This window comes from Gavia stellata, chromosome 35 (assembly GCF_030936135.1).
Source record: "Gavia stellata isolate bGavSte3 chromosome 35, bGavSte3.hap2, whole genome shotgun sequence".
NCBI classification, from domain to species: Eukaryota; Metazoa; Chordata; class Aves; order Gaviiformes; family Gaviidae; genus Gavia; species Gavia stellata.
The window spans coordinates 336,844-360,696 of NC_082628.1; the positions used below are offsets into that span (position 1 = coordinate 336,844).

Here is a 23,853-nt window from a genome sequence, read left to right on the forward strand (position 1 = left end):
CCTGTTTTACACCCCTGTAAGCTTTGGCATTGAGATCCTCGAGCAGAGGATCTCAATTAACGCTCCTTTCCCCAAATGAAGGTGTCGAATGAAGGTAGCTGAGTTGCTATGTCAATTTATTGGAGATGCAAGACTGAAACTAGGATGAAAGCTGCTGACAAAATATACGGTCATTAGAAATAAATCCCTGCTTCCTCTTTTTCTTCCCAAATAGGGTTAATGTACTTAGACTAGCAGTTCAGTGTGCTAGGTACTGGACAACTGGGAAGGCAATTGATGCTGGTCCCATGCGTTTAAGGTTGGATTTGGATCCCTTGAACAAGATCACAGAGGAGCTTTGTGTCCTAGGGCCAGATACGTCGATGGATCAGTCCCATTCATACCTGACCGTGGATTCTGGCCCCCGACTCTTCAGTTATGATGGCATTTATGGCAACACATGAGCCAGACCATTAGCAACTCAGAAGGAAAAGGAAAGTTGAGGATGTTTCAAAACAGGTAATGCAAGTGTGTAAGCAAACTACCTTCAAACAGCAACAGCCCTTGAAATCTATACTTTGGGGTAAATAATCAATGAAATCAATGCAATGTGTAGGGAAACTGCGAGCTAGGCAATTTTGGATGAGTTCTGCTCATGCCAGGGGTGTATGTGAAGTCTAAAAAGCTGGCTGATAAAACTAGGTTAATCCAGGGTAGAAGCTGCTAAGACAACTGGGCTGGATAAAGCTCTAATGAAAATGTTCTTAGGTAGAAGGTGCCCTCTTGCACACTTCATTTTAATCCTTGAATCTGTAGGAGTGGAAAGACCGGGGAACTATACCGGGGCATCTTGTTTTAACTGCATAATGGGAGTTATGAGGGGGATTTTAGCCCTTCTTGCTCCTAGATTCCCTAGCAGAAATAGCAAAACTCTTGGCCATAGAAAAGCCCTCTTTGCTTTTTGTATTCTCATGCATGGAAAATGGGTGTGCAGCCTGGGGGAGCTGGGTGCGCACGATCCGGCTCTGGCCTGGCTGTTGCTGTGCGTTGGCAGAAAGGCGTGCGTGTTGCTTTGTTTCCAGCCTTGCTGTTTATCTACAGCTCTTTACAAGTTGCTCTTAGCTGACTTGGTCATGGATGCCACCTTCATGTGGGAGCTCCTCGTGCTCCTGCTGCTAACACCATCGCTGCAGCTCACGGCTGTGCCGCAGACCCCCGCGCTGCTGGCCCAGCACACGTTTCTGTTGGCTGATGCGTGGGCACTTGCAAAGCCAGGCTCTGGGCCGTAGGTGAGACCTCCCTGCAAATGGCAGACAGCTGCAAAAGGCAGAGCAAAGCTGAGTTTCAGCTTAGGGAATTCCCTGGAGAAAAGGCAGAAGATGCCCGAGTTTGGTAGAAGGTGAATACTCCAACTTACGGATATTGACAGGGAAGCCGCTTTCTGCACAGAGCCTGTAGAGAATGGGAAGAGGTTGCACATCATCAATCTATCTTCAAATGCAAAGCTTTTTAGCCTCAAATGTGAGCCTGACCCTCTCTAGCCTCTCTCTCGCTGTTCGGAGGCAGCAGGACTGGCTGTTTGGGTGGGTTTGCACTGGTGGAGGTCTGTTAGGACTGATGGGAAGAACTGCTCTACATCAGGACTGTGTAGATGACTTGCAGCATGGCACCTCCAAACCAGCACTGGCCAGTTGTTTTTCCTTACAACACATGCATCTAAAGCAGCGTGTTCATCCCTGCTAGGGTCTGTCGCTCACCTGCTCTCCTCTCCTTCCAGCAGCTTCCTATAGGTGACGATCTCAATGTCCAGGGCTAGCTTGACGTTCATGAGCTCCTGGTACTTGTGGAGCTGCTGGGCGAGGTTTGCCTTGGTCTGCTGCAGGGCTGTCTCTAGCTCGGAGAGTTTCTGCTTTGCATCCTTGATGGCCATTTCCCCACACTGTTCAGCACTGGCCACGGTGGCTTCCAGCTTGCAGCGCTGTGAGGGGCGAGACACGGTCAGTCTTAGCTGTCTCTTACTATCTTCAAACATAATGCATTATCAAGTCTGGTTGTGCATTCATCGCAGCAGTGAGATGGACGCCCAGTCCCCTCTGGCAGGGGTTTGAGGGAGCTGGACATGCCGTTTCGGTGCTCCCTCCTGTTGCTCACAGGGGACAGGATGTTGTCACTGCATCTGCCTTCAGGTACTGCATGAGTTGGGCTTTAATGAAGCACTAGTTGGAGCAGCAGAGTCGCAGCTCATGAACACCCTTTGCAAGGTGCTACAGCACCATTTACTGTAGTTGTGGGAGCTCGCAGGAACAGCAATTCACTCTCTGCCCTGCGGAAACAACCAGACCTGGCTGTGCTCACCTGGTCCTTGGCACTCCTGACTTCTTCATTCAGTCTCTGGACGATCTGTGTCAGCTCAGCTGTCTTGTTTTTTGTCTCTCGCAGGTTGTCAGCATTTCTGCTTGCCGTGGCTCGCAGCTCCTCGAACTAAAAAAGCCCAAAAGACATCGTTGCATATCCCAAACACGCAGGCTTTGAGTTAAATCAGAGCAGATCGGGAGAGTGGGGGGTGTTTCTCTGGGTCTGAAGTTGGTCTGAAGAGAGAAACTGCACCCAAAGCCGCCTCCTGCCAGGTTTTCTCACCTTGCTTTCATACCAGGCCTGTGCTTCTGCCCGGCTCCTGCGGGCAATGTCCTCGTATTGAGCCTTGACGTCTGCAATGATGCCATCCAAGTCAAGATCTCGGCTATTGTCCATCTGTACAACCACCGAAGTATCTGAGATCTGGGCTTGCAGCTGGTGGATTTCCTGGAGGTGACATGGGGTTGAGCTGGTCAGAGAGATGCTGGTCCTGCTGTGCTCCAGGTCCAGCCCCAAGCTGGTGTCACCCACATTGTGCAACTCTGTCCCCCTTTGCAGTGACCAAGCAGAGATGAATTGCCGAGTCTTACCGTTCACCACAAGCAACGACCGCTGCCCTGCATTACCCCCTCTTCCCGTGTGTCCTTTGGGACAAGCAACTTCAAAATTAGGCTGGGAAATTAAAATGATGGCTGGAGCAATAGGGAGACTTCTTACCTCTTCATAGAACGTTCTCAGGAATTCAGCCTCTTCTTTCAGGTTTTCCACCTTGGCCTCCAGCTCTGCTTTGTTTAAGAAAAAACAGTCCGCATCCTGGAGACGCGTTGGGGATAGAAGAAGGAAGTTTGTTAGCGAGAGCAGACTCGGGGATACCCTTGGGGTGAGGGACTTTCAGTGCTGGTACCGTGACCGTGCGCCAGCTCCCAATTACACAGTTGCTGCTGATTTGAGTTCAAGCAAACCCAAGCACCAGCTCCTGCTGGGACTTGTTTTATGTGCTGCTTTTGGGAAATAAATCACCGCGTGCACCCCAAAGACCTGAACCCAGAGAGGAGAGTTCAAACAGCCCCTTGCTCACCTTCTTCAGGGCAATAAACTCGCTCTCGGCGCACGTCCGCTGGCTGCATTCGTCCTTGTACCTGCGTGGGAAAACGGGAGATTCTGTTTGAGTTCAGCGCAATTACATCTTTGTTTGGGTTTCTGCAGGCCTTCTTTCAAGATGTGAAACTCCTAATTTTTTCCTTCTCCCCAAACAATGTTTTGGGATGCTCTGGTCTTGTTTCGTAGCCCATGGGAAAGCAAACATGTTTTCAGAGAGGTTTCTGCATCTTTACAAATTGGTAGCAAAACTGTTTTCATTTGACCCCTGCAACAGCAAATAGCTGCTGAACATTTCTAAATGTTAATTCTTTGAATTAGGAAGGAGAGAAAGAGAACCTGGAAGAGGCACATCCTTGGTTTCCTCCATGTCTGTAAATTGGGACCTTATTTTAAATATTGAGATCCTGGTAGATCTCTCCATCTAGCTACTAGTTCTCTGGGAACCATTTACTACCACAAAAAGTTCACCGTCTCTGCCTGTTTACAAACCTTGAACAACATTTTGAGTCCTGCACTCACGTTTCTCTGGTTTTTTACTTACATTTTCTTGTTGGTTTCCAAAACCTGCTGTGCTACTTTCAGGTCTATTTCTAACTGGGCTCTGTTGTACCTCAGTGTTTCCAGCTGCTTCTTCAAGTTACCAATATAAGCCTCTAACATGGGCGTATTGGTATTCTTGCAGTGGTTTTGACCCTGCAGAAAGCTCCACTTGGTCTCCAGCACCTTGTTCTGCTGTTCCAAGAGTCGAACCTGAATCCCAGAAAGCAAAATAGGAAACAAGATGAAGATTGAGAGAGACAGTGTCTATACAACAGCAGTGAAATATGTGTTCGTGTTCTTGGTACGTGTGAATGCGACATTTCCTATTCCAATGTGCTTTTGTGCGTAGGCTGTTTCTGGGCCACCCATGTGGAAATGGGCAAAAAACTAATCACTTCCAGAAAGGCGAGATTTGCAATACATTTGGGATGTGCAGAGAGGAATGGGAAGGAATTGGAAGGCTGATAAAACTGGTTTTAGCTTGTTCCCTCCTTGTGGTCAGGCCTAAAGATCAGATCAATAGTGCCTGTACGCTGAAGCTTCCCCAGTGGCTCATAAACACGTCCGTGCTCAACTGGCACCCTTATCCAAGTTGCCCTCAATGTCTAAAATGAGTTGTCTTACAAGGATTCCATGCTGGACACCTCACTTGGACTCTAGTGCCTGCACACTGGTGCTGGGGAGGGGTTCTCAGCTCACCTTGTCAATGAAAGAAGCAAATTTGTTGTTAAGGGTCTTGATCTGCTCCTTCTCTTGGTACTTCACAGTTTGCATGTTGGGATCGAGTTCCAGTCTGAGCGGTTGGAGCAGTTGCTTGTTGATGGTGATGGGCATGATGGTGCATGGCCTGGAGACTCCGCCAACCCTGTAGCCAAAGCCAGCAGCTCTGTAGCCGAGCCCCGTGGCAGCTGCACCAAAGCCATATCCACGTCTTGGAGGAGGACATCTTCCAACAGCTATTCTGGGCCTGGAGCATGCCAGGCCGTCAAGACTTCTGCTGCTGAAGTAACCCAAACCACGGTAGCCCATGCCACCACCCCAGTGACATGAGGCAGTGCTGAAACTCCATCGATTCCTGGGAAGAGCTATAGAGGAAGAGCCGAAATTCCTGACGGCATGGCCAGAGCTGATGCTGTAGGAGCAGCAGGACATGGTTGGTGGTGGGAGAGGGATTGGTGCAGGCGATGTGCTGGGAACAGATTCCAGGGTGCAGTTCCCTCTGACCACAGTGCAGCACCTTCCCTTCCTCCTTTTATTTGCGTGGAAAATGGGGCGAGGCTGCATGAAACTTCCACAAAATGTTTATGATGCAAAGAATGTGAACTACTTAGCATATATTGTGCTTACCAGCAGAGAAAGCAGCAGCTTATTTGCCCCATAAAGGTTTAAAGAATGCTGTTAAGTCAGAGGGGTCGTATCTAGGTCTTGTGTAATAGCAACAAAAATTAGGGGAGTTGTGCTGGGTGAATTGTTTTCAGGAGACATGGTAAAAATTGCATGTTCCCCTCTTTATAGGTTGGATGAAGTGGAACTGAGACTTTGAAAATGTAAAATGCTTTTCTATCAAAGGAGATATTTACGTTTTGCTGGTACGTCAGCTTGCAAGTAAGAGCTTTGAAGGAGAATGTGATTCAACCTGCTGTTTAATAAAAACTATCTGTAATAAATATGAATTTACTGAGAATTAATGAACAAAGTTTTGCAGGCAGGTTAGTGGTAAATGACCGTGTTTTGTTGATTCTGCCTGTAAAAAGGCAACGTGTTTTAATGGTAGGGAAACATCTGTGGGGCCAAATCTATTTCTCAAGGTGATTTTTCTGCAGGTTGCTGATAGGAGTGTTTTCCAACATGGTAATCTATTTGGGGGGAATTGCTGATTAGTTGAAATTGAAACCAGCGCTTGGAACATGGTAGCTTTTGCAGACGCTCTTACTGGCCAAATCCTCAGAAAACTGGTGTCTCCTCCTCCCCTCATCCCTCAGCTTGAAGGCTGGGTTCCCACCTGGTTTGGGGCAGGGCCAGGCTTGGTCCTTCGCCTCCTACGTTGAGCAAGTGCCCTTGTTGCGGCGTCAGGGCTCGGACTCTTCCTGGCTTTGCCGTTCACCCGCGTGTGTGTCCGGGTCCTTGGAAGGACAGGGATGGCGTTGGTGCCCGCGTCGCTGTGTGGGAGGGCGGCATGTTCTGTAGGGGCAGGGTGGAAGTTTCAAACTAATGGTTCTGTTTTGTTTACTGCATTTCTTTCGCCTTCCCTGTTCAGTGGTTGGTTACAATTGCAAGCCAAAATTACTGGCTTTGCTGTAGGGATCTGGGAGCTCTTGGACACTCCCGCTCCAGGGCTCACAGACATCCTTAGGGGAATGGGGCATGAGAAGATCTAGAGTTAATCTTGTGATTGTCCTCAATCCCCGTGTGTCAGACCATGTTGCTCCAGACTGTAGCTGTATTTTATGGCTCTCTGGCTGCATCTCTTCTCTCCACATTGTCAGCCTAGGAAACACTTTCTGCTTTTGGTGAGACAAGTGACACCAAATGCAACCGTGCTGCGCTCTTGGAGAGAAATCTGAGGACAGGCTGGGCTTGCAGGGAGCCTGACCCAAAAGGAGAGAGGGACAGTGGATAAAGCTGCGGGTTCTCCAATGCAACAGGGGAAGGCAGTTGCATATGTTGTTGAACTGGCTCCAAAAAACCCCAAAATGTTTTGAGCTAGCTCAGTTAAAACAAATATTTCAAAGTGGGTTGAGCATGTTTGGAGTAAGATGATTTGGTGCTGCTTTTCTTTTTTTTTTTTAATGGAAAAATCTCAATTTTTTTAAAAAAAGGCTTTGATTCAGAAAAACTTTTTGATGGGAGAATTGCTCCTCTTCCAGCCTACCACAGGCCTCAGAGCAGAGAAACATCCCCTCGTTTTCACAGAGTCACTAAGGTTGGAAAAGACCTGTAAGATCATCAAGTCCAACCGTCACCCCAACCCCACCATGCCCACTCAACCATGTCCCGCAGTGCCACGTCCACACGTTCCTTGAACACCTCCAGGGATGGTGACTCCACCACCTCCCTGGGCAGCCTCTTCCAGTGCTTCACCACTCTCTCAGGAAAGACATTTTTCCTAATATCCAGTCTTTTGTTCCTTTTCTCGTGATCTCTCGTGTCCCAGCTGCATTCCCGCAGCCTGGCTGGAGCCACTTTTAGCAGGTCTGACATACCACAGCGATTTTCAGCCCCCAGGGAGTTTCCCTCCCCTCTTTCATCCTGGTTTTAGGGCATTAGGTCCAGGGGTATAATGTTCACGGAGTGATGGACATAGGAGGAGCGTGGTGGGTGAGATGTCTTGTGACCTGATCTCCTTACCCCCCTCCCCATTCCCATGGACCAGCTCTGCACCCCACATTTTCCAAAAGCCAGTGGATCTCTTGGGGACTCTAATGAGAGGTAGCATTGGCCTTGATTTTGGGTTTGTTTGTTTTTTAATTGTCTCATTAATGTGTGTTTTGTAACTCTGAAAAGAGGAGCTATATCATGTGATCTCAGATTTGCTGTGTCAGTTTATTGGGGAGAAACAGAGAAAAAACAAGATAAAGGCAAACAACAAGCATCATAGAGGAATCGGATGTTCTAGGTAAGACTCCTCTGCTCCTTTTGATTTTTAACTTTTCATTGCAATCATGCGTGTACACTGGAGGACCAGGAACTTATGTCGCTTAGTGTTTTTAACCCAGGTAAGTGGTTCCTTAATACATACGCTGTGCTAACTGTATACTGCCTGGTTAAAATAGCATTGCTGTGCAGGCTTTGCTAGACGTACGCAACCCAGGAGGAAGAGGCAAGTTTTGGAAAGAGCCTATTTGTAAAACTACAGCATGTAGTAATGAAAAGTGCAAGTTTCATAATAGTGGTGAATGTTGCAGGGAATAAGCAACGCGGACTGGACTGAAAGCTTTAAAATCCCCCATGTGTTTTCTGTGCGTGCAGCTAGCAGGCTGCTGCTGATATGAACTGGTGGAGTGAGGACCCTCTTTTCAATGCTTGTTGTTTTTTTAAGTATTTTGACCTTTAGGAGGTTGTAGAGGACACAAGTTTGATGTTGGAGCTCTTCCCACTCACAGCACTGCATCCTCCCTTGGTGGTACAAGGAGCACAGATGTCTCCAGAGCCAGTGATGGTGCTTCTGCCACGGACACCTCCTCCGGTCACTAGACCTCTGCTTCTGAATAGGGATCTGCTGCTGGAAAAGTAGCTGCCACCAAAGTATGGGTCAGTATTGCATGTGATTCCTCCTGGGGATCGGCACACAGCTGCAAAGAAAACATTTTGGCTCAGGATTTCCATCCTGCAGAGTAGATCCTGGGGGACTAGTAGGAACAGGGATTTGTCTGATGCTTAAAAATATTCACAGGGCAGCCACTGTCTATGCACAACCTCAGGGGGATGGGGAAAATGGAGATGTGTAAAAACCACAATTTAATGTGTGTCCCTATAACTGGCCAATAATTGGGAGGGTTTGGGGATGTGGGAAGCTGCCAGCAGGCCAGGCGGGTGCTGTGGACCTGCTGTGACTCGACTGCTCAGCTCATGCCTGTGAGGAAGTTTTCTTGAGTCTGGTGTCATGCCCAAGCAGGGAAAGGGTTTTGCTTTGGCTCTGTGTGTGTAAGTGTGAGCAAATCCTGGCCAAGAGCTTTCCCTCTGTCCCCTCAATTAGCCCACGTGTGAATAGGTACCCAGTCATTTCGGCTGGGGTGGCAAAGGTGGCCAGGCACGACCGTGACTGGGTCTTTGGCTTGATAAGACCTGAGGCTACGCAAGACATCATCTTTATTCATGCAAGGTCTTCCGTTTGGGGGCGAAATCCTAAGTGCCTCAGTCCATTAGGAGCTTTCGACTTCTTAAGGCATTTGGGTCCATAAATGCTGGAAAGTGCTTTGGAAGGTGTCACCCCCGCAGGGCTTCAGGACTCAGTGGGATTTGCTGCAATTACGGAGGTGACGGCTCCTCAGACAGACCGTGAAAGGTGGTTGTGGGTTAATGTGTTACTATTTCTTCCTTGCAGTGTTGTACGAGCACCCACCTGCCCTCTTCTCCCTCCAGCAGCTTCCTGTAGGTCACGATCTCCATGTCCAGGGCCAGCTTGACGTTCGTGAGCTCCTGGTACTCACAGGCCATGTCCTGCTTTGCCTTCTCCAGCTCGAAGAGTTTGCACTTTGCATCCTTGATAACCACTTCCCTGTGCTCCTCAGCTTCAGCTCCTTCCCGTTTGGATCTCTGCAGGTAGGAGATTTTCATTACTGCCACTTATTTGCATGTGCTTTGAATAGTTCAGAGCTCTTGAATCTGCATGTCTGTGTATTGATCCACCTGCGCTTTGTTATATTTTCAGACTCTAGAGATAAACCTTTAACTCTAGGATGATTCTCTCTGCCTAGCTGAGACTTTGGTGTATGTGTTGTCTTCTCACTGCAGGTCTCTACTGATGGTACTTCAGTTATGAGTCGTAATAGACCATTTTACTCTGTACCCTGGATTACCGGCAAGTCGATTACCGGCAAGTCTTAGAGTTGAGCAGCTGACATGTATTTTGCCAAAACTGGCTTTATTGCGCCCTTGCTCTAGTGGAGTTTTGGAAAGCCACAACCTGGGAATGGCGATTGACACATTATTGCCCCTGAGTCATCCTTACCTGGGCTTTCGTATTTTCACGTTCTCCAGTCGGTCTCTGAATCACCCGATTCAGCTCCACAATTTCATTCTTTGTATTATGCAAGCTGTCGTTGTGTTTGCCAGCAGTTTCTCTCAGTTCCTCATACTGAGGAGAGAGAAAATGCAATGAAAATAAATACCAGAGTGAGGAGATGAGTCAGTAATTAAGCCTGCTCTGTGATTCCGAGTCCACGGTCCCGGATCTTGAGCTTTAAGGCAAAAACTTTTGTCATTGGGGGACACGAATGACTCATTTACACAGTAGCAGCTTTGTGTGTGAAGGCATTAACAGAGGATGTATCTCACGTAGGGAAAACACAGCAGGTGGCTAAGAAAACAGACCTTAAAAAGCCTGTTCAACCCAAATTAGGAAACCTGAAGAAGCAGGGCCCTTAGCAGAAGTGGGGCATAAATACTTTTGTGAGTGTCGTCATGACTCACCTTGCTGTAGTACCAGGTTTCTGCATCAGCCTGACTTTTTTTGGCAATGTCATCATATTGAGCTTTGACATCAGTGACGATGTCATCCATGTCCAGGCTTCAGCTCTTGTCGATTTGCACAGCAACAGAGGTGCCTGAAATGGGTGCTTGGCACTGACTGATTTCCTAGGAGCCACAGCAAGATTATCAGTTGTCTGCAGATCTCCATGGTGTGGAGACAAGGAGATGCAGTGTGCTCCATGTACCGTGACTTCAAGCTCGCTGGAGAAAACCCAGAGAGGGATTTTCTGGTTTAATCTCTCTGGATCCTACCTTCACCATCAAGTTGAAACCAATTCCTTAGGATCTCGCCTGTGTAGTGCAAGAGTAGCACCTTTTGAAGTCCGGAGCAATCAACTGATGTACACATGAAACACCAAAAATCTCCGTGAACTTAGACGACTCCACGGGCCCCCTAAAGAGGCATGGGGTGGAGGAGAAGGGAGCGGAAAAGGAAGAGCCATTACCACTTCATACAGGCTCCTCAGGCAGTTGACCTCTTAGACGAGGGACTCCACCTTGGCTTACAGCTCAGCTTTGTTCACTATGGCACAATTTGCATCCTTAAGCGCATCGAGAGTTTATGAAATGAAAGAGCAAACTGCTTAATGCCAGCAAGTGATGAGATTACAAACTCTTAGGGCTGCTCTTTTCAAGGACATAAATTTTACCATGCTATTAAATTTTTTCACTCTCTTATCCTCTTAGGCAGAAGACGAAAAATCACTAGACACAGAGAAGAGAAGGAAAGGTTTTGACCAGTTGGGGTATACAAATATCCCAAATGAACAAGCTCAGCTAAAACTGACTAAATCTTCCCAAAAGCTGGCCTTTAGGTCCCTCTAGAGTCTCTGGAGAGTGAGAGGCAGTCTCACCCTCTCCAACAATATTGGCTGCTGTTCGTACTCAAAACCCGGAATAAGTTTTTGAGTTGGTTTGAAATGTTCTTACCTTTTTGAGCATAACAAACTCATTCTCTGCGTATGTTTGGCAGTGAGTTTCCTCTTCATACCTGCAAGGAGAAGAAAAAAGATCACTTTGCTCCTCGTTATTCAGCTTAAGCAAGAATATGAATCTAATCTTCTTCTGCCACCTCCAAATGCTGAACCTCAGCATGGAAACCAACTGCTGATGCAAGCCATACACACGTACATCTGGAGGAGATCTTGCATCTTGTGCAGCCTTTGCCATCCAAAAATTAGATGAGATCAGTTCTAGCCCTAGTTTTGGAGCTTTTATCTTTTTTTAAACTTACTTTTTCTTGTAATCTTCCAAGATACCCTGCATGGTGCTCAGTTCTGTTTCCAGTTTGGCTCTGTCACTTCCCAGAACACGCAGCTGCCTCTTCAAGTTGCCAATATAAGTTTCAAACATTGGCTCGATGTTGCTCCTGTAACACTTTCGTTCCTGTAGAAATCCCCATGTGGTCTCCAGCAGCTTGTTCTGTTGCTTCAGGAACTGGACTTGAAACCCAGAAGTAAAGCATTCAAAGTATAGTGATTTGTTATACTGCTGACACAGAAAAGAACTATTACAGTCCCGGAATTGGCAAATTGAGAGATAAAATCTGTGATTTATTCAGGATAGTATCAGGTGAATGGAGAAGGTGTGCATTTAAAATCTGTCGAACAGCATCTTCTCATAAGAAGGTTCTTCAGAAAAATGTCTTGGTTGTTATTATGCAAAAAGCACCAAGTTAGACTCAGCACCAAAGTAGAATGGGGTAAGTCAGAGGTAATTCTACTGAAGTTAGGGTTCAAGTGATACAAAAATGGGGCATTAGAGATTCAGCTTCTCTGCATGTAACAGCAAAGCTTGATTGTCATTTGCAATAAGACTGCTTTACACCACTCTTGGAGCATGAAGATACCTTCTTTCCCCCGCTGAAGGCTCCTTTTTACTCTAAGGTGGTGCAAAATGTCCTCCTCGTAAAACCCAAACAGGTCCTCACTGCAAAGTCAGGCTGTGAGTTTTGGCTGCTGTTGCTCTTAAGTAGTTTGGCAGATGCATTCCTTGTCTTGGATGTGCCGAACGGCAGCTTGTTATGGCTCTGCAGCTCCAGTGCCCGTTGAGCAGGGCATCTCTTCTCTTGCCTTGCCAATGAAAAATGCAAATTTGTTGTTGAGGGTCTTGATCTGCTTCTTTTCCTGGTACTTCACAAACTGAAGCTTTGGGTCCATCTCCGGCTTGAGCAGCCGGAGAAGACGCTCATTGACTGTGACCTTAACAAGGGGTGTGTGGACCCCCAGGGTTGCGCCGACCCTGCAGCTAAAGCCAGCACCTCTGTAGCCCAACCCCACAGTTGAGGGGCTGTAGCCATATCACAGCAGGTGACAGCCACTGATTGCTAGCCTGGGCTTGCAGCCTGCATTGCCACCGAGGCTTCTGCTGCCGAAGCATCCCAGCCCGGCGTACACCCCCCCCCCACCGCCCCCCAACCCTCCCGGCACAGGATCACAGCAGAGCAAGAGCTGAAACTCCTCATGCCCCCGGCTCCGGAGCAGACATGGGAGGATTGGCAAGATGCTGAGACCAGCTCGAAGGGGAATGAAGGCAGAGGGAGAAGCTGAACTCGGGAGCAGGAGGCAATGAACGCAAGTTGACCTGGCCAGAAACCCTCAGCAATGAGAAGCAAAGCTGTCACCTTTTTATGTCCCAGGAAAACAGGCTTTGGCTGCACGACCAGCCCCAAAAGACCATGTTTAAAGATGTTTATGAGCTTAGGTTGTTTGGTAATAATCCCACTCATCTCTTTTGCTGAATAGTGACCTGAGACGCTTTTAAGCGCACACCTATCATTCAGTTACAGGCTGCGTTTCTAATTTGAATGGGAGGGAATCCTTGGTCCCATAAAAACTGCATTTGCCAACCTTCCTTTTTTTATAGTAAGCATGAAAGAGAGAAGCAGAACCAATCTTTTGATGTTTGCAGGGCACGGGGAGTGAGAGAAGGAGCGTTGCTTTGCTTTACATGTGGGAAAAGAAGCATCTGAGTTAAACTCTTGGGAATATTCTCGGGATCCAAACACTGGGGCTGATTTGTTTTGGTATTACATTAGCCTTTAGCCAGAGTTGCTCCATTTGTAAGCCTAATTCTATAATTTACTCCTTTCTTTTGTTTGACCTCTGTAATTTTGTTAGCCTCAAGAGAACAATCTTTTTGTTCTCTCGGGACAGGAGATGGACCCGTGCAAGCCTATTTCTTGGTGCTAGGGTTCTGCTGGTCTGTAACTACAAGCAGAAAACAGGTGCATCAAAGCAGGGTGTGAGAGCAGGAGAAAGCTATGAAGGGTTTTTCAGCTCGGACCTTTGCGCTAGCCGGGGAAATCCAAAGCCAAAGGTTGAGTAGATCGAGGTGATGGTGGAGTGAGTGCACTCATCTTGCAAAGAGAATCAGTCTGATTTGCTGCTCTGTCTCTCAAGCTGCCCATGTGCTTCTCTCCTCCACTGGATGCCCTGAAGAGGGAGTCTGTTGTTTTTCTCTAGTTTTGGGGCGAGTGTGACTGACACCGGTCAGATAGATTGACACCTCTCATCTGATTGCTTGCAGAAGTGGCCTCCATGGGGAATAACTTACAGGAGAACTGGGCTTGGTCAGTCCTTTCTGGTGAAATTGTTTGGCAAACCCCCGTGAATGTAAGTTTGGATTATAAATATAGATTTATTTTTCAGAAAAGAAGGTGGGTTCAGAGTGACAAAGATGCAGGAAAGGCAGATAAGTCTTTTTGAGAAAATGAAATAGATGATTTTCAGTCCCGTCTTTGCTGAAATATGAAAAGGGCTGTGGGTGGGAACCCTCTTAATTCTTTTGCCTCCAGTGGGATAACACTGAGGGCTTAGCCCTGAAAATAGCCTTTTCTAAAGGTGCGTTTGCTTTTATGTGATTTTTCTTGGCATTCACCATGGCCTGAGAACATGTTCTGTTCCATGAAGAGGATCAGAGAGAAGTTCATGCATGCAAGCCTGAAAGCTGGCCTGCCTCATTTAGCTGTGCAACATTTTAGGCTAAAGCCGTGTGGGAGTTGTATGCGCTAAGCACTTTTTGGGACTCAGCCTAAAAGGAGTTCAGAGAGCTCAGCATCTTTCATGGTTGGGCCCTGGATGCTGGAGAACAGCTGCTACATGGGATAGTTGGCATCTTCCGTGGAATGGAAGAAGTCCTGTTGGCTTCTTTTCTTGCTTTCTCTCTCTTGGGTTTTTAATTACAGACCTGAGCAGAGCTCAGTACTGCCAGCTTGTCTGAGCCAGCCTGGCTTCGATCTGCTGACCCAACAGAAACCTCAGCTTGGGAGCATCACGCTGCCCAGAGATCACATCCTTGTTTAGCACTTGGCCTGACAGCTTTGTTGGCCGCTCCAGAGAGGGGATGGAGATAAATCCTTCTTGTTATCCCTGCACAAGCTGCAGGTCTGGAAGCAGCCTTTCCAGAAGTTTAGCTCTGATGCGTGGGATCCATCTTTCCTGACTTTACAACACCTTTTGGAGTGCTCCTGCAATGCAGACATCTTCAGCCAACTGCCTAGAGCGCTTTCGGTCCCACAGAGGGAGGGAGGTGTTACTGGGGAACGAATCGTTTGACCCAAAAGTGTCTGTTTCTGTCCTTTGACTGGCTTATATGTAGGTGATTATGGCCAGGTGAAACCAGTCCCACCTTCTGGTCTTGCTCTTGCTCTGTTGGCTGTGCAACTTGGAAAACCTCACAAAGTGCTTGGGTATTGCTGCTCTGTGACCCCTGTCTCCAGTACACTTAATGTTCCCGCTCCTCTCGGGGACCGAGATGGGGAGGAGGAGGATGTGGGAAGGCTCTGAGTGACAGCGAGTGCGTATGGCAAATCTAAACCTCATTCTTACGTGAATTTCGTAATGGCACAGAAAGCCCACATTGCTCATGCTAAGTTTGATTGCAGTTTATTGAAGAAATTGCACAAAACTCATACAGTTCAACGGGAGCAGAAGATGAGAGGAAATGAGCTAGTTACATTTTGGCACATAATCCTCCAACCCTCCTCTTTGCCTCCCTCCCCCTTCTGTAAAAAGAGAAGGAAAAAAAATCACCAAGCTAGGAACAAAGGCACTAAACCAGAGATGTTTTTCCAGGTTATGTAAAATCTGTTACCAAAGCCTGCTGTTCCTCCTTTTTGTTTTTCCTCTCTTTTTAATCCCTCTCTCTACTTTAAGCTCACTCTGGCTGGTGGAAAGGAGAATGGTTTGCTGCTGAGACACGGTCTAGAAGCCTGTAGGTTACATGGTCTTTTGGCTTAAATTACACGTACTGGGTGAAGACTTAGTAGAGCCAACCCCTTTCACCCATGGAAAATGAAGGCTGCATTTTTGGATGTAGGTAGAGCTGGAGAGCCCTGGAGTGAAACATCAGCAAGTCAAGAGGAATTGGGAAACAGAGCAACTGCCTCTATATTGAAAGACGCTTTGTTTTCAATTCTTCAAGCCTTTGGGGAAAGCAGTGGGGAGCATGGTTGATTAGGAGGGAGCACAAGAGACTGTGGTCTCACTGCATCTCCTGCTTTCTATCATAAGGAGGTGAAGGGACGCATTCTGCTTTCATGTACACCGGTGTAAATCCAAGCCCTGCGTCTACTCTGGATTTGCACCAGGGCACTGGAGCAAAAGGGAGCCCTGGGAAGCTGCAAGCTGAGCTCTAACGATGGCACCCGTTAATGGGAAGGCTGATTACTCATTGACAAGCAGCGCTGAGCTTCTGGTCAGCTGGGTGAGGCTTTATGCAGAGGAATTAATTGGACTTGGAGAGGCATCTCTCCCAAGCCAATAAGTAGCTCTGGGAATATGTTTTCCCCTAATGGGAAAGTGATAAGTGTGGCTTCTTGGATAGTGTTAAGAGGCTTTTTGTGCTGGCAGCAGGAGGTGGTGCTCAACCTCTTCTGCTCCCGATGAGCTGGGTGCCACCACGACTTAGCTCCAATAGCTCTTCTTGGTGGTGCTTTTCGATACAAACCTCATGCTTGAGCTGCTTCCCGTGGCAGAGCTGAATTCCCCGGCCAGGCAGCTCCCGCTGCTGGAGCTGGCACCGCCTCCCCCCATGCTGAGCCTGTTGCTGAAGCCTGACCCCAGCCCCAGCGTGTTCCCACCTCCGTAGCTGCTCCCGGATGAGATCACGGCTGTGATGGGAAACCATGGGCAGAGAGTTAGTTTGTTTGGAATAGTACAAAGGAATTTCAACCTTTAGTTTCACACATCCATGGTTTTTCTTGGACGGTTTACCACTGCCTGTATTTCACACATCTTATTCTCTGGCTTTTCTTCCTATCCTGTAGCAGAGCTGACCTTAGACGTCTGAGTCTCCTAGGGACAGTCTCAATGCACAAAACCTTTCAAGTGCAGAGCTGGTCAGAGAAAAGAGGTATCAGGCTCTTTGGCCTCCCCAGTCCCACAGATCGTTGCAAAACCCAAAGTACACTCCATTTTTGTGCTGGTAGCTACTAGCTGTGTAGCTCATTTTCATTGTCTTATCCTCCATTCCAGATACATTTAAGGAGTAACTCAATGAATACTCGATCTATTGCATAAGAGCCAGATTACTTACAAATATTCACTGCACCAACGCCTTCTCCAGCCAGCCTGGAAGAAAGAGAGGACAGAGAAGGAAGGGCTTGTTATTTAGGACAATTTCAAGCAACCAGGGATGTTGGATGACAGAATGGTCTGGGGTGTTAAGGTCTGATGATGAGTGTCCAACGGGAATTGAAATAACACCTGTGACTGCGTAGGATAGGGGTGTGTTTTCTCTGCAAGTTTTTGTGGCGCTTCCCTCTTTTGTTGCAAGGCAAATGTGAAAACATCTATGGGTTTGGACATTATTTGGTTTGCAGGGGGAGCCACCCACCTGCTCTCCTCGCCCTCCAGCAGCTTCCTGTAGGTCACGATCTCGATGTCCATGGCCAGCTTGACGTTCATGAGCTCCTGGTACTCACGGAGCTGCCGGGCCAGGTCTGCCTTGGCTTTCTGCAGAGCGTCTTCCAGGCCAGCCAGTTTTGCCCTGGCATCCTTGACAGCCATCTCCCCGCGCTGCTCAGCATCTGCGATGGCTGTCTGCAAACTGGAACACTGCAAGAAGTGGAAGTAGGTCTGGTGACTGCTCAGTGGGTTTGGACCCCAATTTCCAGGCATCCTTGCAAGGGTACAGCAAAGTAACGGAGATGGAGGTGCCCCCGTGTTTGGAGGGGTCCTGTGCACCATACCTGTTTCTTTACACTATCAATTTCCGAATGGAGCCGCTGGATCATGCGGTTCATCTCTGAGATCTCCATCTTGGTGTTGTGGAGGTCGTCACCGTGCCGGCCAGCCGTGAGCTGCAGCTCCTCATACTGAGATGGGCAGGGAGATGAGACACCAGGGCACAGTCAGATCTGGGCAGGAGCTTGAACTCATTGGTAGAGATTGACCCTGCTCTGATACTCTCTTGACTGGGTCTTCTGTTTTGTTCTGTACTCAATCCAAGCTCTTCTTCGTGAGCTTTAATGTATTTCCTTCCTCCCTCTATCTACTTATGCTCCTCTACCTCTTGTTGCCAAAATGGCATTTTCACATGTCCAAGTAACTAAATGAAATCCTATCCAAATCGCCTTTATTTTACACCCTGCTCCCCTGTCTTCTCTGCTTGCACTCTCCAATATAAAACAGCCTTTGGGAAATGCAAAACAAAAATTTTCCTAGCTCACCTGGTTAATTTTCACATCTCACCTTGCTCTGGTACCAGGACTCGGCCTCTGCCCGGCTCCGGTTGGCGATGTCCTCGTACTGCGCTTTGATCTCTGCGATGATGCTGTTCAGGTCCAGGTTTCGGTTGTTGTCCATGGACAGGACCACAGAGGTGTCGGAGATCTGTGACTGCATCTGAGACAGCTCCTGTAAGTCAAACAAATTTGTTCTCAGTCCCAGATGTTTCACTGTTGTGCTTGTCCCAGAGATGGTGTGTGGTAAAGGGGTAGGAACGGGGAGGAACTGCAGCTCCGAACAGCTCTCTCAGGCTGGTTCAATGCTGTTGGTACCAGGAAAACAGGAAAATAGCAGAACTGGGAAATCTGGGAGATCCTTACTGCTTCGTAGAGGGCTTGCAGGAAGTTAATCTCATCTGTCAGTGCATCCACCTTGGTCCCCAGGTCCACCTTGTTCACGTAGGCAGCATCCGCATCCTGGAACCATGACAACAAAGGTAGTGAACCAAGCCTGGCCTATCTGCATCCTTGTACAAAGGCAGTTGTCATTTAATACGAACCTTTGGAGACGAACCAGAACTGAAGACTTTCTTGACCTCTGTGCCTTTAAACAGAGCCAAGAGTGAACTGGTTTCTCCCCTCCACCTTTTTTTGGGGGAGGGAGGGATGACGTCCATAGATCTAAGCAATTTTTGATATGTCAGAAGCCACTGAATTTCCTTTTTTTGCCAGTGCACAAAGAGATACTTTGGACAATGCTTAAAATAGTGGAAGTTTCTTATTGTGTCTCCTGCAGGTGGGACCAGGGGGGCTGTGGAGGGTGGGATTGGATACAGAAAGGCTGCAGAAGTGGCAGAGCATCTAGTGGAGTGACCACAAGGTATGGATTACCCAGATCTGATCTGGTACCTGGGGAACCAGGACTTGCCTGAATTTTGGATGAGGGGCCTGAAACAAGTCCTGTTGCCAAGGACTGACACACTGGCACAATTGGGTGTTTCTGCTTCAAGGAGGGATGACTACACGTTTGCTAAGTGCTTTGCCCAGCTTGGCACTGCTGGATAAAAAGGGTTATTTGCATTCAAATGTGTTTTGCCTTTAAAAAGTGTGTCCCTACTTTGTTGTTGGCGCCTCACCTTCTTGAGCAAAACAAAGTCATTCTCTGCAGTCGTGCGCTTGTTGATCTCCTCTTCGTACCTGTTGGGAAGGGGAGATGAGCGTCGCTTTACAGCTTCCATACTGCAACCCACCCCACCCACCATCGGCATATGGAAATCCCTTCTTCACGCGTTCATTGTAGGGTGCTCGTGGAGAGACTAGAGAGTCTGTTCCCAGGGGCATTTACCACCGATACATAGATCTTTGGAGGAAACAACAAGAAGAGCTGCCTAACAGTGCTATGTCCTTGCTATGTCAGTGCATATATTATAGGTAGCATTATTAGATATATATATCTCAACGATTATGATAGAAAGACAGCACCCTTGGGCTAGGTGGTGGGAGGAGGCCATCTAGAAAAGCTGCAGGCCTTCGTTAAAGGCACGTTTTATCCTCCCAGAAGTTTTTGCTGTGAATGGAAGCCTTGTACTCTCTAAATTTTCTCAGGCCGGGAGGGCTGGGTGGAGCTGTAGCTGAGCTCATCGCTGCCACACCTGGGTTAGTCAGAAGAGCCGGGATCTCTGACGCCAGCTCCCGCGGTGGCTTTGGGAGAGCTGGGGATAGCCAGGGAGGAGGGAGGATGATGGCCTGGGCAAGGAAAGCCAAGGTCTGGATCATCAGCAGCGCGCAGTCCCACTCTTGGGAAAGGATAGAAACCAGCAATAGCCATGGACTGATGCCCAGCTCAAATGAAATGATTAAATGGGGGAGATGAAAGACGGGAGTTCAAAGGAAGGAGTCCATGCAGCTAATAAAACGTTAGCCTTTCATGACCCGTTCGTGGGGGAAGATTTCTTCACATCAGGAATACCCAACCCTTAAAATCATTTCCATTAAGCAAAGTCCTAGCCTGTATATAGATTTGTGTGTCTCTAAGGTCTTAGCCACATAGAAGAGGAAAACTAATTTGGCATATGTCTAATTTCTAATTGCCATATGGATTAGTATTTGACTCAGAAGAGCAAAGCATTAGGAAGAATACTTTGGGATCCACGAACTTTAAAATAAATAAAGGTAAGAAGAACAAATTCCTAGGAAAAGGGGACAGAAGCGGTGACGTCCTTTTGGTAGGTGTAGGCATTGTTGCCATAATGCAAGATGATGGTCCCTGCCCAGCAATGTGTATGATGTAATTGAGCTTTTGCCCAAAGATTCCCTGATCTGGAGCCAGAAGGAATATTTGCCACTTTATGTCAGATGCAGGCAGAGTATTAAAGTCTGAACCTCTTCTATGATGTGACCTTTGGTTGTCAAAGGATTTCTTGTCTGAATTCATGGTGCACCTGAGGGTCTTTTCTCAGCTGAGCAATCTCTGTTGCTGCTTTGCTGCTCCTGGCTGTGCTCATGTTAGATGTTGCTTTTCAAAATTTAAAATCGCTTTTACCATGGCCCTGTGACGAGAACAGAAGAAGGACGCTCTCTGACCCCGTTTATCAACAGTGGTATTGTGCTTACAGCCGGGATTCATCTCAAGTCAGCTACCTGGAACTTGGCTATTTTGGCTGAGCTCTGTTCTTTGGGGTTTCTTCTGTAGCTGATGGAGGAAGATATTCACCCTGGAATGTCATTTGTCCCATCCTGAAATGAATTAAGGAAATCCGGATGGCTGACTTGTAGCAGACCCTGAGGTCTTACATGACCAAACTGACACAGGACAGATTTTTTTCTCTGTTAAATGTTTCTTTTCTGAAGGCACAGAGAACCATAAAAAAGAAGTCTCAAAGCAGACTGTGGATGATGATTTCTCTTCCCCAAGGCAGTCGTTTCTGTTCTGATGCTACTTTTGGGCTAGAGGCACTGTTGGTAAAGGTGGCAGAAGGTGTCAGACACATGATCTCCCCAGAAAGGGAGAGCAGAGGGGTTTTAGCAGAATGCGCGTGTCCTTGTTTTGAATTGCAGCCTGCACCTACCTCTCATCTCTCGTTTTTCTGGTTCCAGATTGACAATTTAAGCTCCTTACTTATTCACATCCATTAAGCACTGTATCCCTCATGGGCATGGTAGCAGACGCTAACGCTTGATAGATGTTTTTCCAAAGTGCAAAGAGTGGATCAGAGAGGGAACACCTTCTCCTAACAGCCTAAAGAGTTAATGAGCTGAGCTGAAACCCTCATCCAAGATTTCAGTGACTTTCCATGGGGTGGAAGCTAACTCCTGACTTTCAGAAGTGCTAAAACTATCCAATACATTGATATTAAGGGATATTACAATAATTAAAAAACAAAACCAAAAAAAACCCAAAGACAAACACTTAAGCACACACTTAAAATTAATTTTTCTTTTTAGACAGCTTTTCTCTCCTGGAAAGGAACCCACATCAGTAAGAAATGTGAGTGTTCAGAGTGCTCAATAGTCTTGTTAAGGTTCAGGTTTCATCCTGGTCTGTATTAAAATGACTACACGGGAGCTGAAACCATTTGGAAAGCTTAAGCTCTGGACAGACTAAGCTTTTGAGAAGCTGCTCCTGAACTACTGTGGATGTCTGAGCATCTGAGCCTTTTGCAACACTTAAAAAGTTCACCTGTCCCTGCAAAATATTCGCATATGTCTTGCAATGGGTAGGGTGCTGCTGCTGACATTTATACAGCAGCTAAAGCAAGGGGAACCGAGTCACTTCAGTCCTTTCTGAGGTCTCAGTTTTGGGGTTGCCTTGGGTCTTTTAATTCATCCAGGAAGAAGACAGAGTGAAGAAAAGCTGGACAGGTTTCTTTCTGTGTGTGTGTTGCTTACCTGAACTTGAAGTCTTCAACAGCATCCTGCATAGCCTTCAGCTCTGAGCTGAGCCGCAGCCTATCCCCTCCTAGAGCCTCGAGCTGTCTCCTCATGTTGCTGATGTACGCATCAAACATAGGTTCAACGTTATTTTTCACGATTTTTTGGTCTTTCAAGAGGCTCCATTTGGTTTCCAGCACTTTATTTTGTTGCTCCAGGAACCGCACCTGAAACCCATCAGAACAATTTAAATCATTTGGGATCATCAACTCAAAATCTGCCCCACTTTTCAATAGGTGGAGGCTTTAATATGAGGGGGGTTTTGGTTTGTGTCATTTAAAGTGGGTATTAAAAGATCGTTGATAGGAAGATTTGGAAACCAGGAGCAGTATTCAACTGCAAAGAAACCTGGAAAAATAATTTTCACCATATCCAGACTGTCTACAGAACTCTGACAAAATGAGCTGTAGAGACAGTCTGGATAGGGAGGTAACAAGCTGAACAAAATCCTTAACTCTGTGCATTAAGGATTTAGAAGTAAATTTATAATGTTGAGAGCAATCCTGATCCTGCTGTACCAGCAATGGCAAACATGCCAGGCTGGATGAAGTGGAACGTGTCTTACCTTGTCGATGAAGGAAGCAAATTTGTTGTTGAGGGACTTGATCTGGTCCTTCTCCTCCTGCCTCACTCTCTGCATGTTGGGGTCAATCTCCAAGTTAAGAGGTACCAAGAGGTGTTGGTTGACCGTGACCTCTTGAATACCTGCAGGGCCACATCCTCCTCCGAACCCAAACCCAGCTCCACCAACTCTATAAGCCAACCCGCCATGACCTGAGCCATAACTGTATCCTGATCTAGCAGAACAATACCCTCTGCTCATGGAAATCCTCTTGCTTGCTCCTAGATTGTGAAGGCTCCTGCTGCCAAAACCACCACTGATCCGTCCCACGCCTTCACCACTGCTGCGGGACATGGACATGGAGCTGAAGCTGCTTCGGTTAACAGGCATAGCGGCAGAAGCAGTACTGAAACTCTTAGTGAGTCCTCCTGGCCTGACGCTGACTGACTTCTGTGCGATCGTTCGCCGGTGGCGAGAGCAGAGGACAATGAGGTGAGATGGCAGGTGAGTAGAAATCTTTGGGAGTTTGGATCAGGAGTCCCCTCTGCCTTTTATCCTTTTGGAGAGCAGGGCTTGTCCACAGAGGACCGCAGCTCAGTTGACTGAGCTCATCGGTTTGGTATGCTGGCACATGGCCACCTTTCCCAACCCGCTAATCACCAGACTCGCTAATGCAATGGGCTGGCAACCTTCAGGCTCGTAAAACTAACCAAATTTTCTAACCTGTATTTTTCAGAGTGGGGATTACTGGTGGGGAAAAAAAAAATACTTACATCCGGAAGTTCCCTTTGGGCTTGCTTTTAACTTGGTTAAAGGTGTCAGTGCCCATTTAGCTTAAAGCTGATGGGACTGACGTTGGTTGCCACAAGAGGGAATCTAGAGATGTTGAAAATGCCAGTTTGACATGCTTTGCTAAAGAAAAAACTGACTTTGCTTCCTGATTGCCAGCCGTCTTGGGGTAGGAGCAACCTGACCTGATCTAGGCAAGAAGTCAGATGTCTTGGTCTGCAGTCCTCATCTTTGCAGGCGACACTTCATCTGCACAGAGGTACTTCTGGTAAAGACGGTCATTTGGGAGGCACCTGTGCCTTTCCGTTGGCTACAAAGGGAGCCTGGATCCTTTGCTTGGCCGAAATGCTGAATGATGAGATAGCTAAAAGTACATGGTCCCCCAGAGAGAAAACAGCCTGACTTGTAAAAGTCCAGGTCATCAGATGGCTGTTTGATGCTGGAGAGTGTTTAAATAACAAACCAAATACCATTTCTGCTGGTGTCGGTGGAAATATGGTCCAGAGATGCCAGAGAAGGATGGGCAGATGTTGAAGAGGACGAGCCATTTCCTTTCCAGTAGTGTATTATTGTGCTTAGATCTAGAGGATTAATGAAAAGCTGGCGTTTATTATATCGGCTTCTCTTTAGGCTAGGAGTCAGCATGCGCTTAATGTGCGTCACGTTTACCTCTAACGTGTTAGTCACTCAGCAGGGTTGTGTCGGAGACTGAACCAGCACAATCTCCTGCGGTAAT

At 47.4% G+C, this 23,853-nt stretch overlaps 2 protein-coding genes and 1 pseudogene across 2 annotated transcripts; all 3 read right to left on the reverse strand.

Annotated features, from left to right (window-relative positions):
* Positions 1–1,732: 1,732 nt before the first annotated feature.
* Positions 1,733–5,127, reverse strand: LOC104259904 (keratin, type II cuticular Hb4-like). The gene is made up of 7 exons (XM_009815448.2): positions 4,675–5,127; positions 3,977–4,185; positions 3,413–3,473; positions 3,052–3,147; positions 2,617–2,781; positions 2,335–2,460; positions 1,733–1,957 (listed from the first exon to the last, which is right to left on the reverse strand). Exons 1-7 carry the CDS (start codon positions 5,125–5,127, stop codon positions 1,733–1,735), a joined length of 1,335 nt encoding a protein of 444 aa, XP_009813750.2.
* Positions 5,128–8,924: 3,797 nt separating this feature from the next.
* LOC104259906 (keratin, type II cytoskeletal cochleal-like) lies at positions 8,925–12,895 on the reverse strand (annotated as a pseudogene).
* Positions 12,896–16,073: 3,178 nt separating this feature from the next.
* On the reverse strand, positions 16,074–23,157 carry LOC104255307 (keratin, type II cytoskeletal cochleal). The gene is made up of 11 exons (XM_059832607.1): positions 23,102–23,157; positions 23,039–23,051; positions 22,332–22,844; positions 21,725–21,933; positions 18,973–19,033; positions 18,218–18,313; positions 17,862–18,026; positions 17,360–17,485; positions 17,005–17,225; positions 16,705–16,739; positions 16,074–16,279 (listed from the first exon to the last, which is right to left on the reverse strand). The coding sequence occupies exons 1-11, from the start codon at positions 23,155–23,157 to the stop codon at positions 16,074–16,076; spliced, it is 1,701 nt and encodes a 566-aa protein (XP_059688590.1).
* Positions 23,158–23,853: the final 696 nt, after the last annotated feature.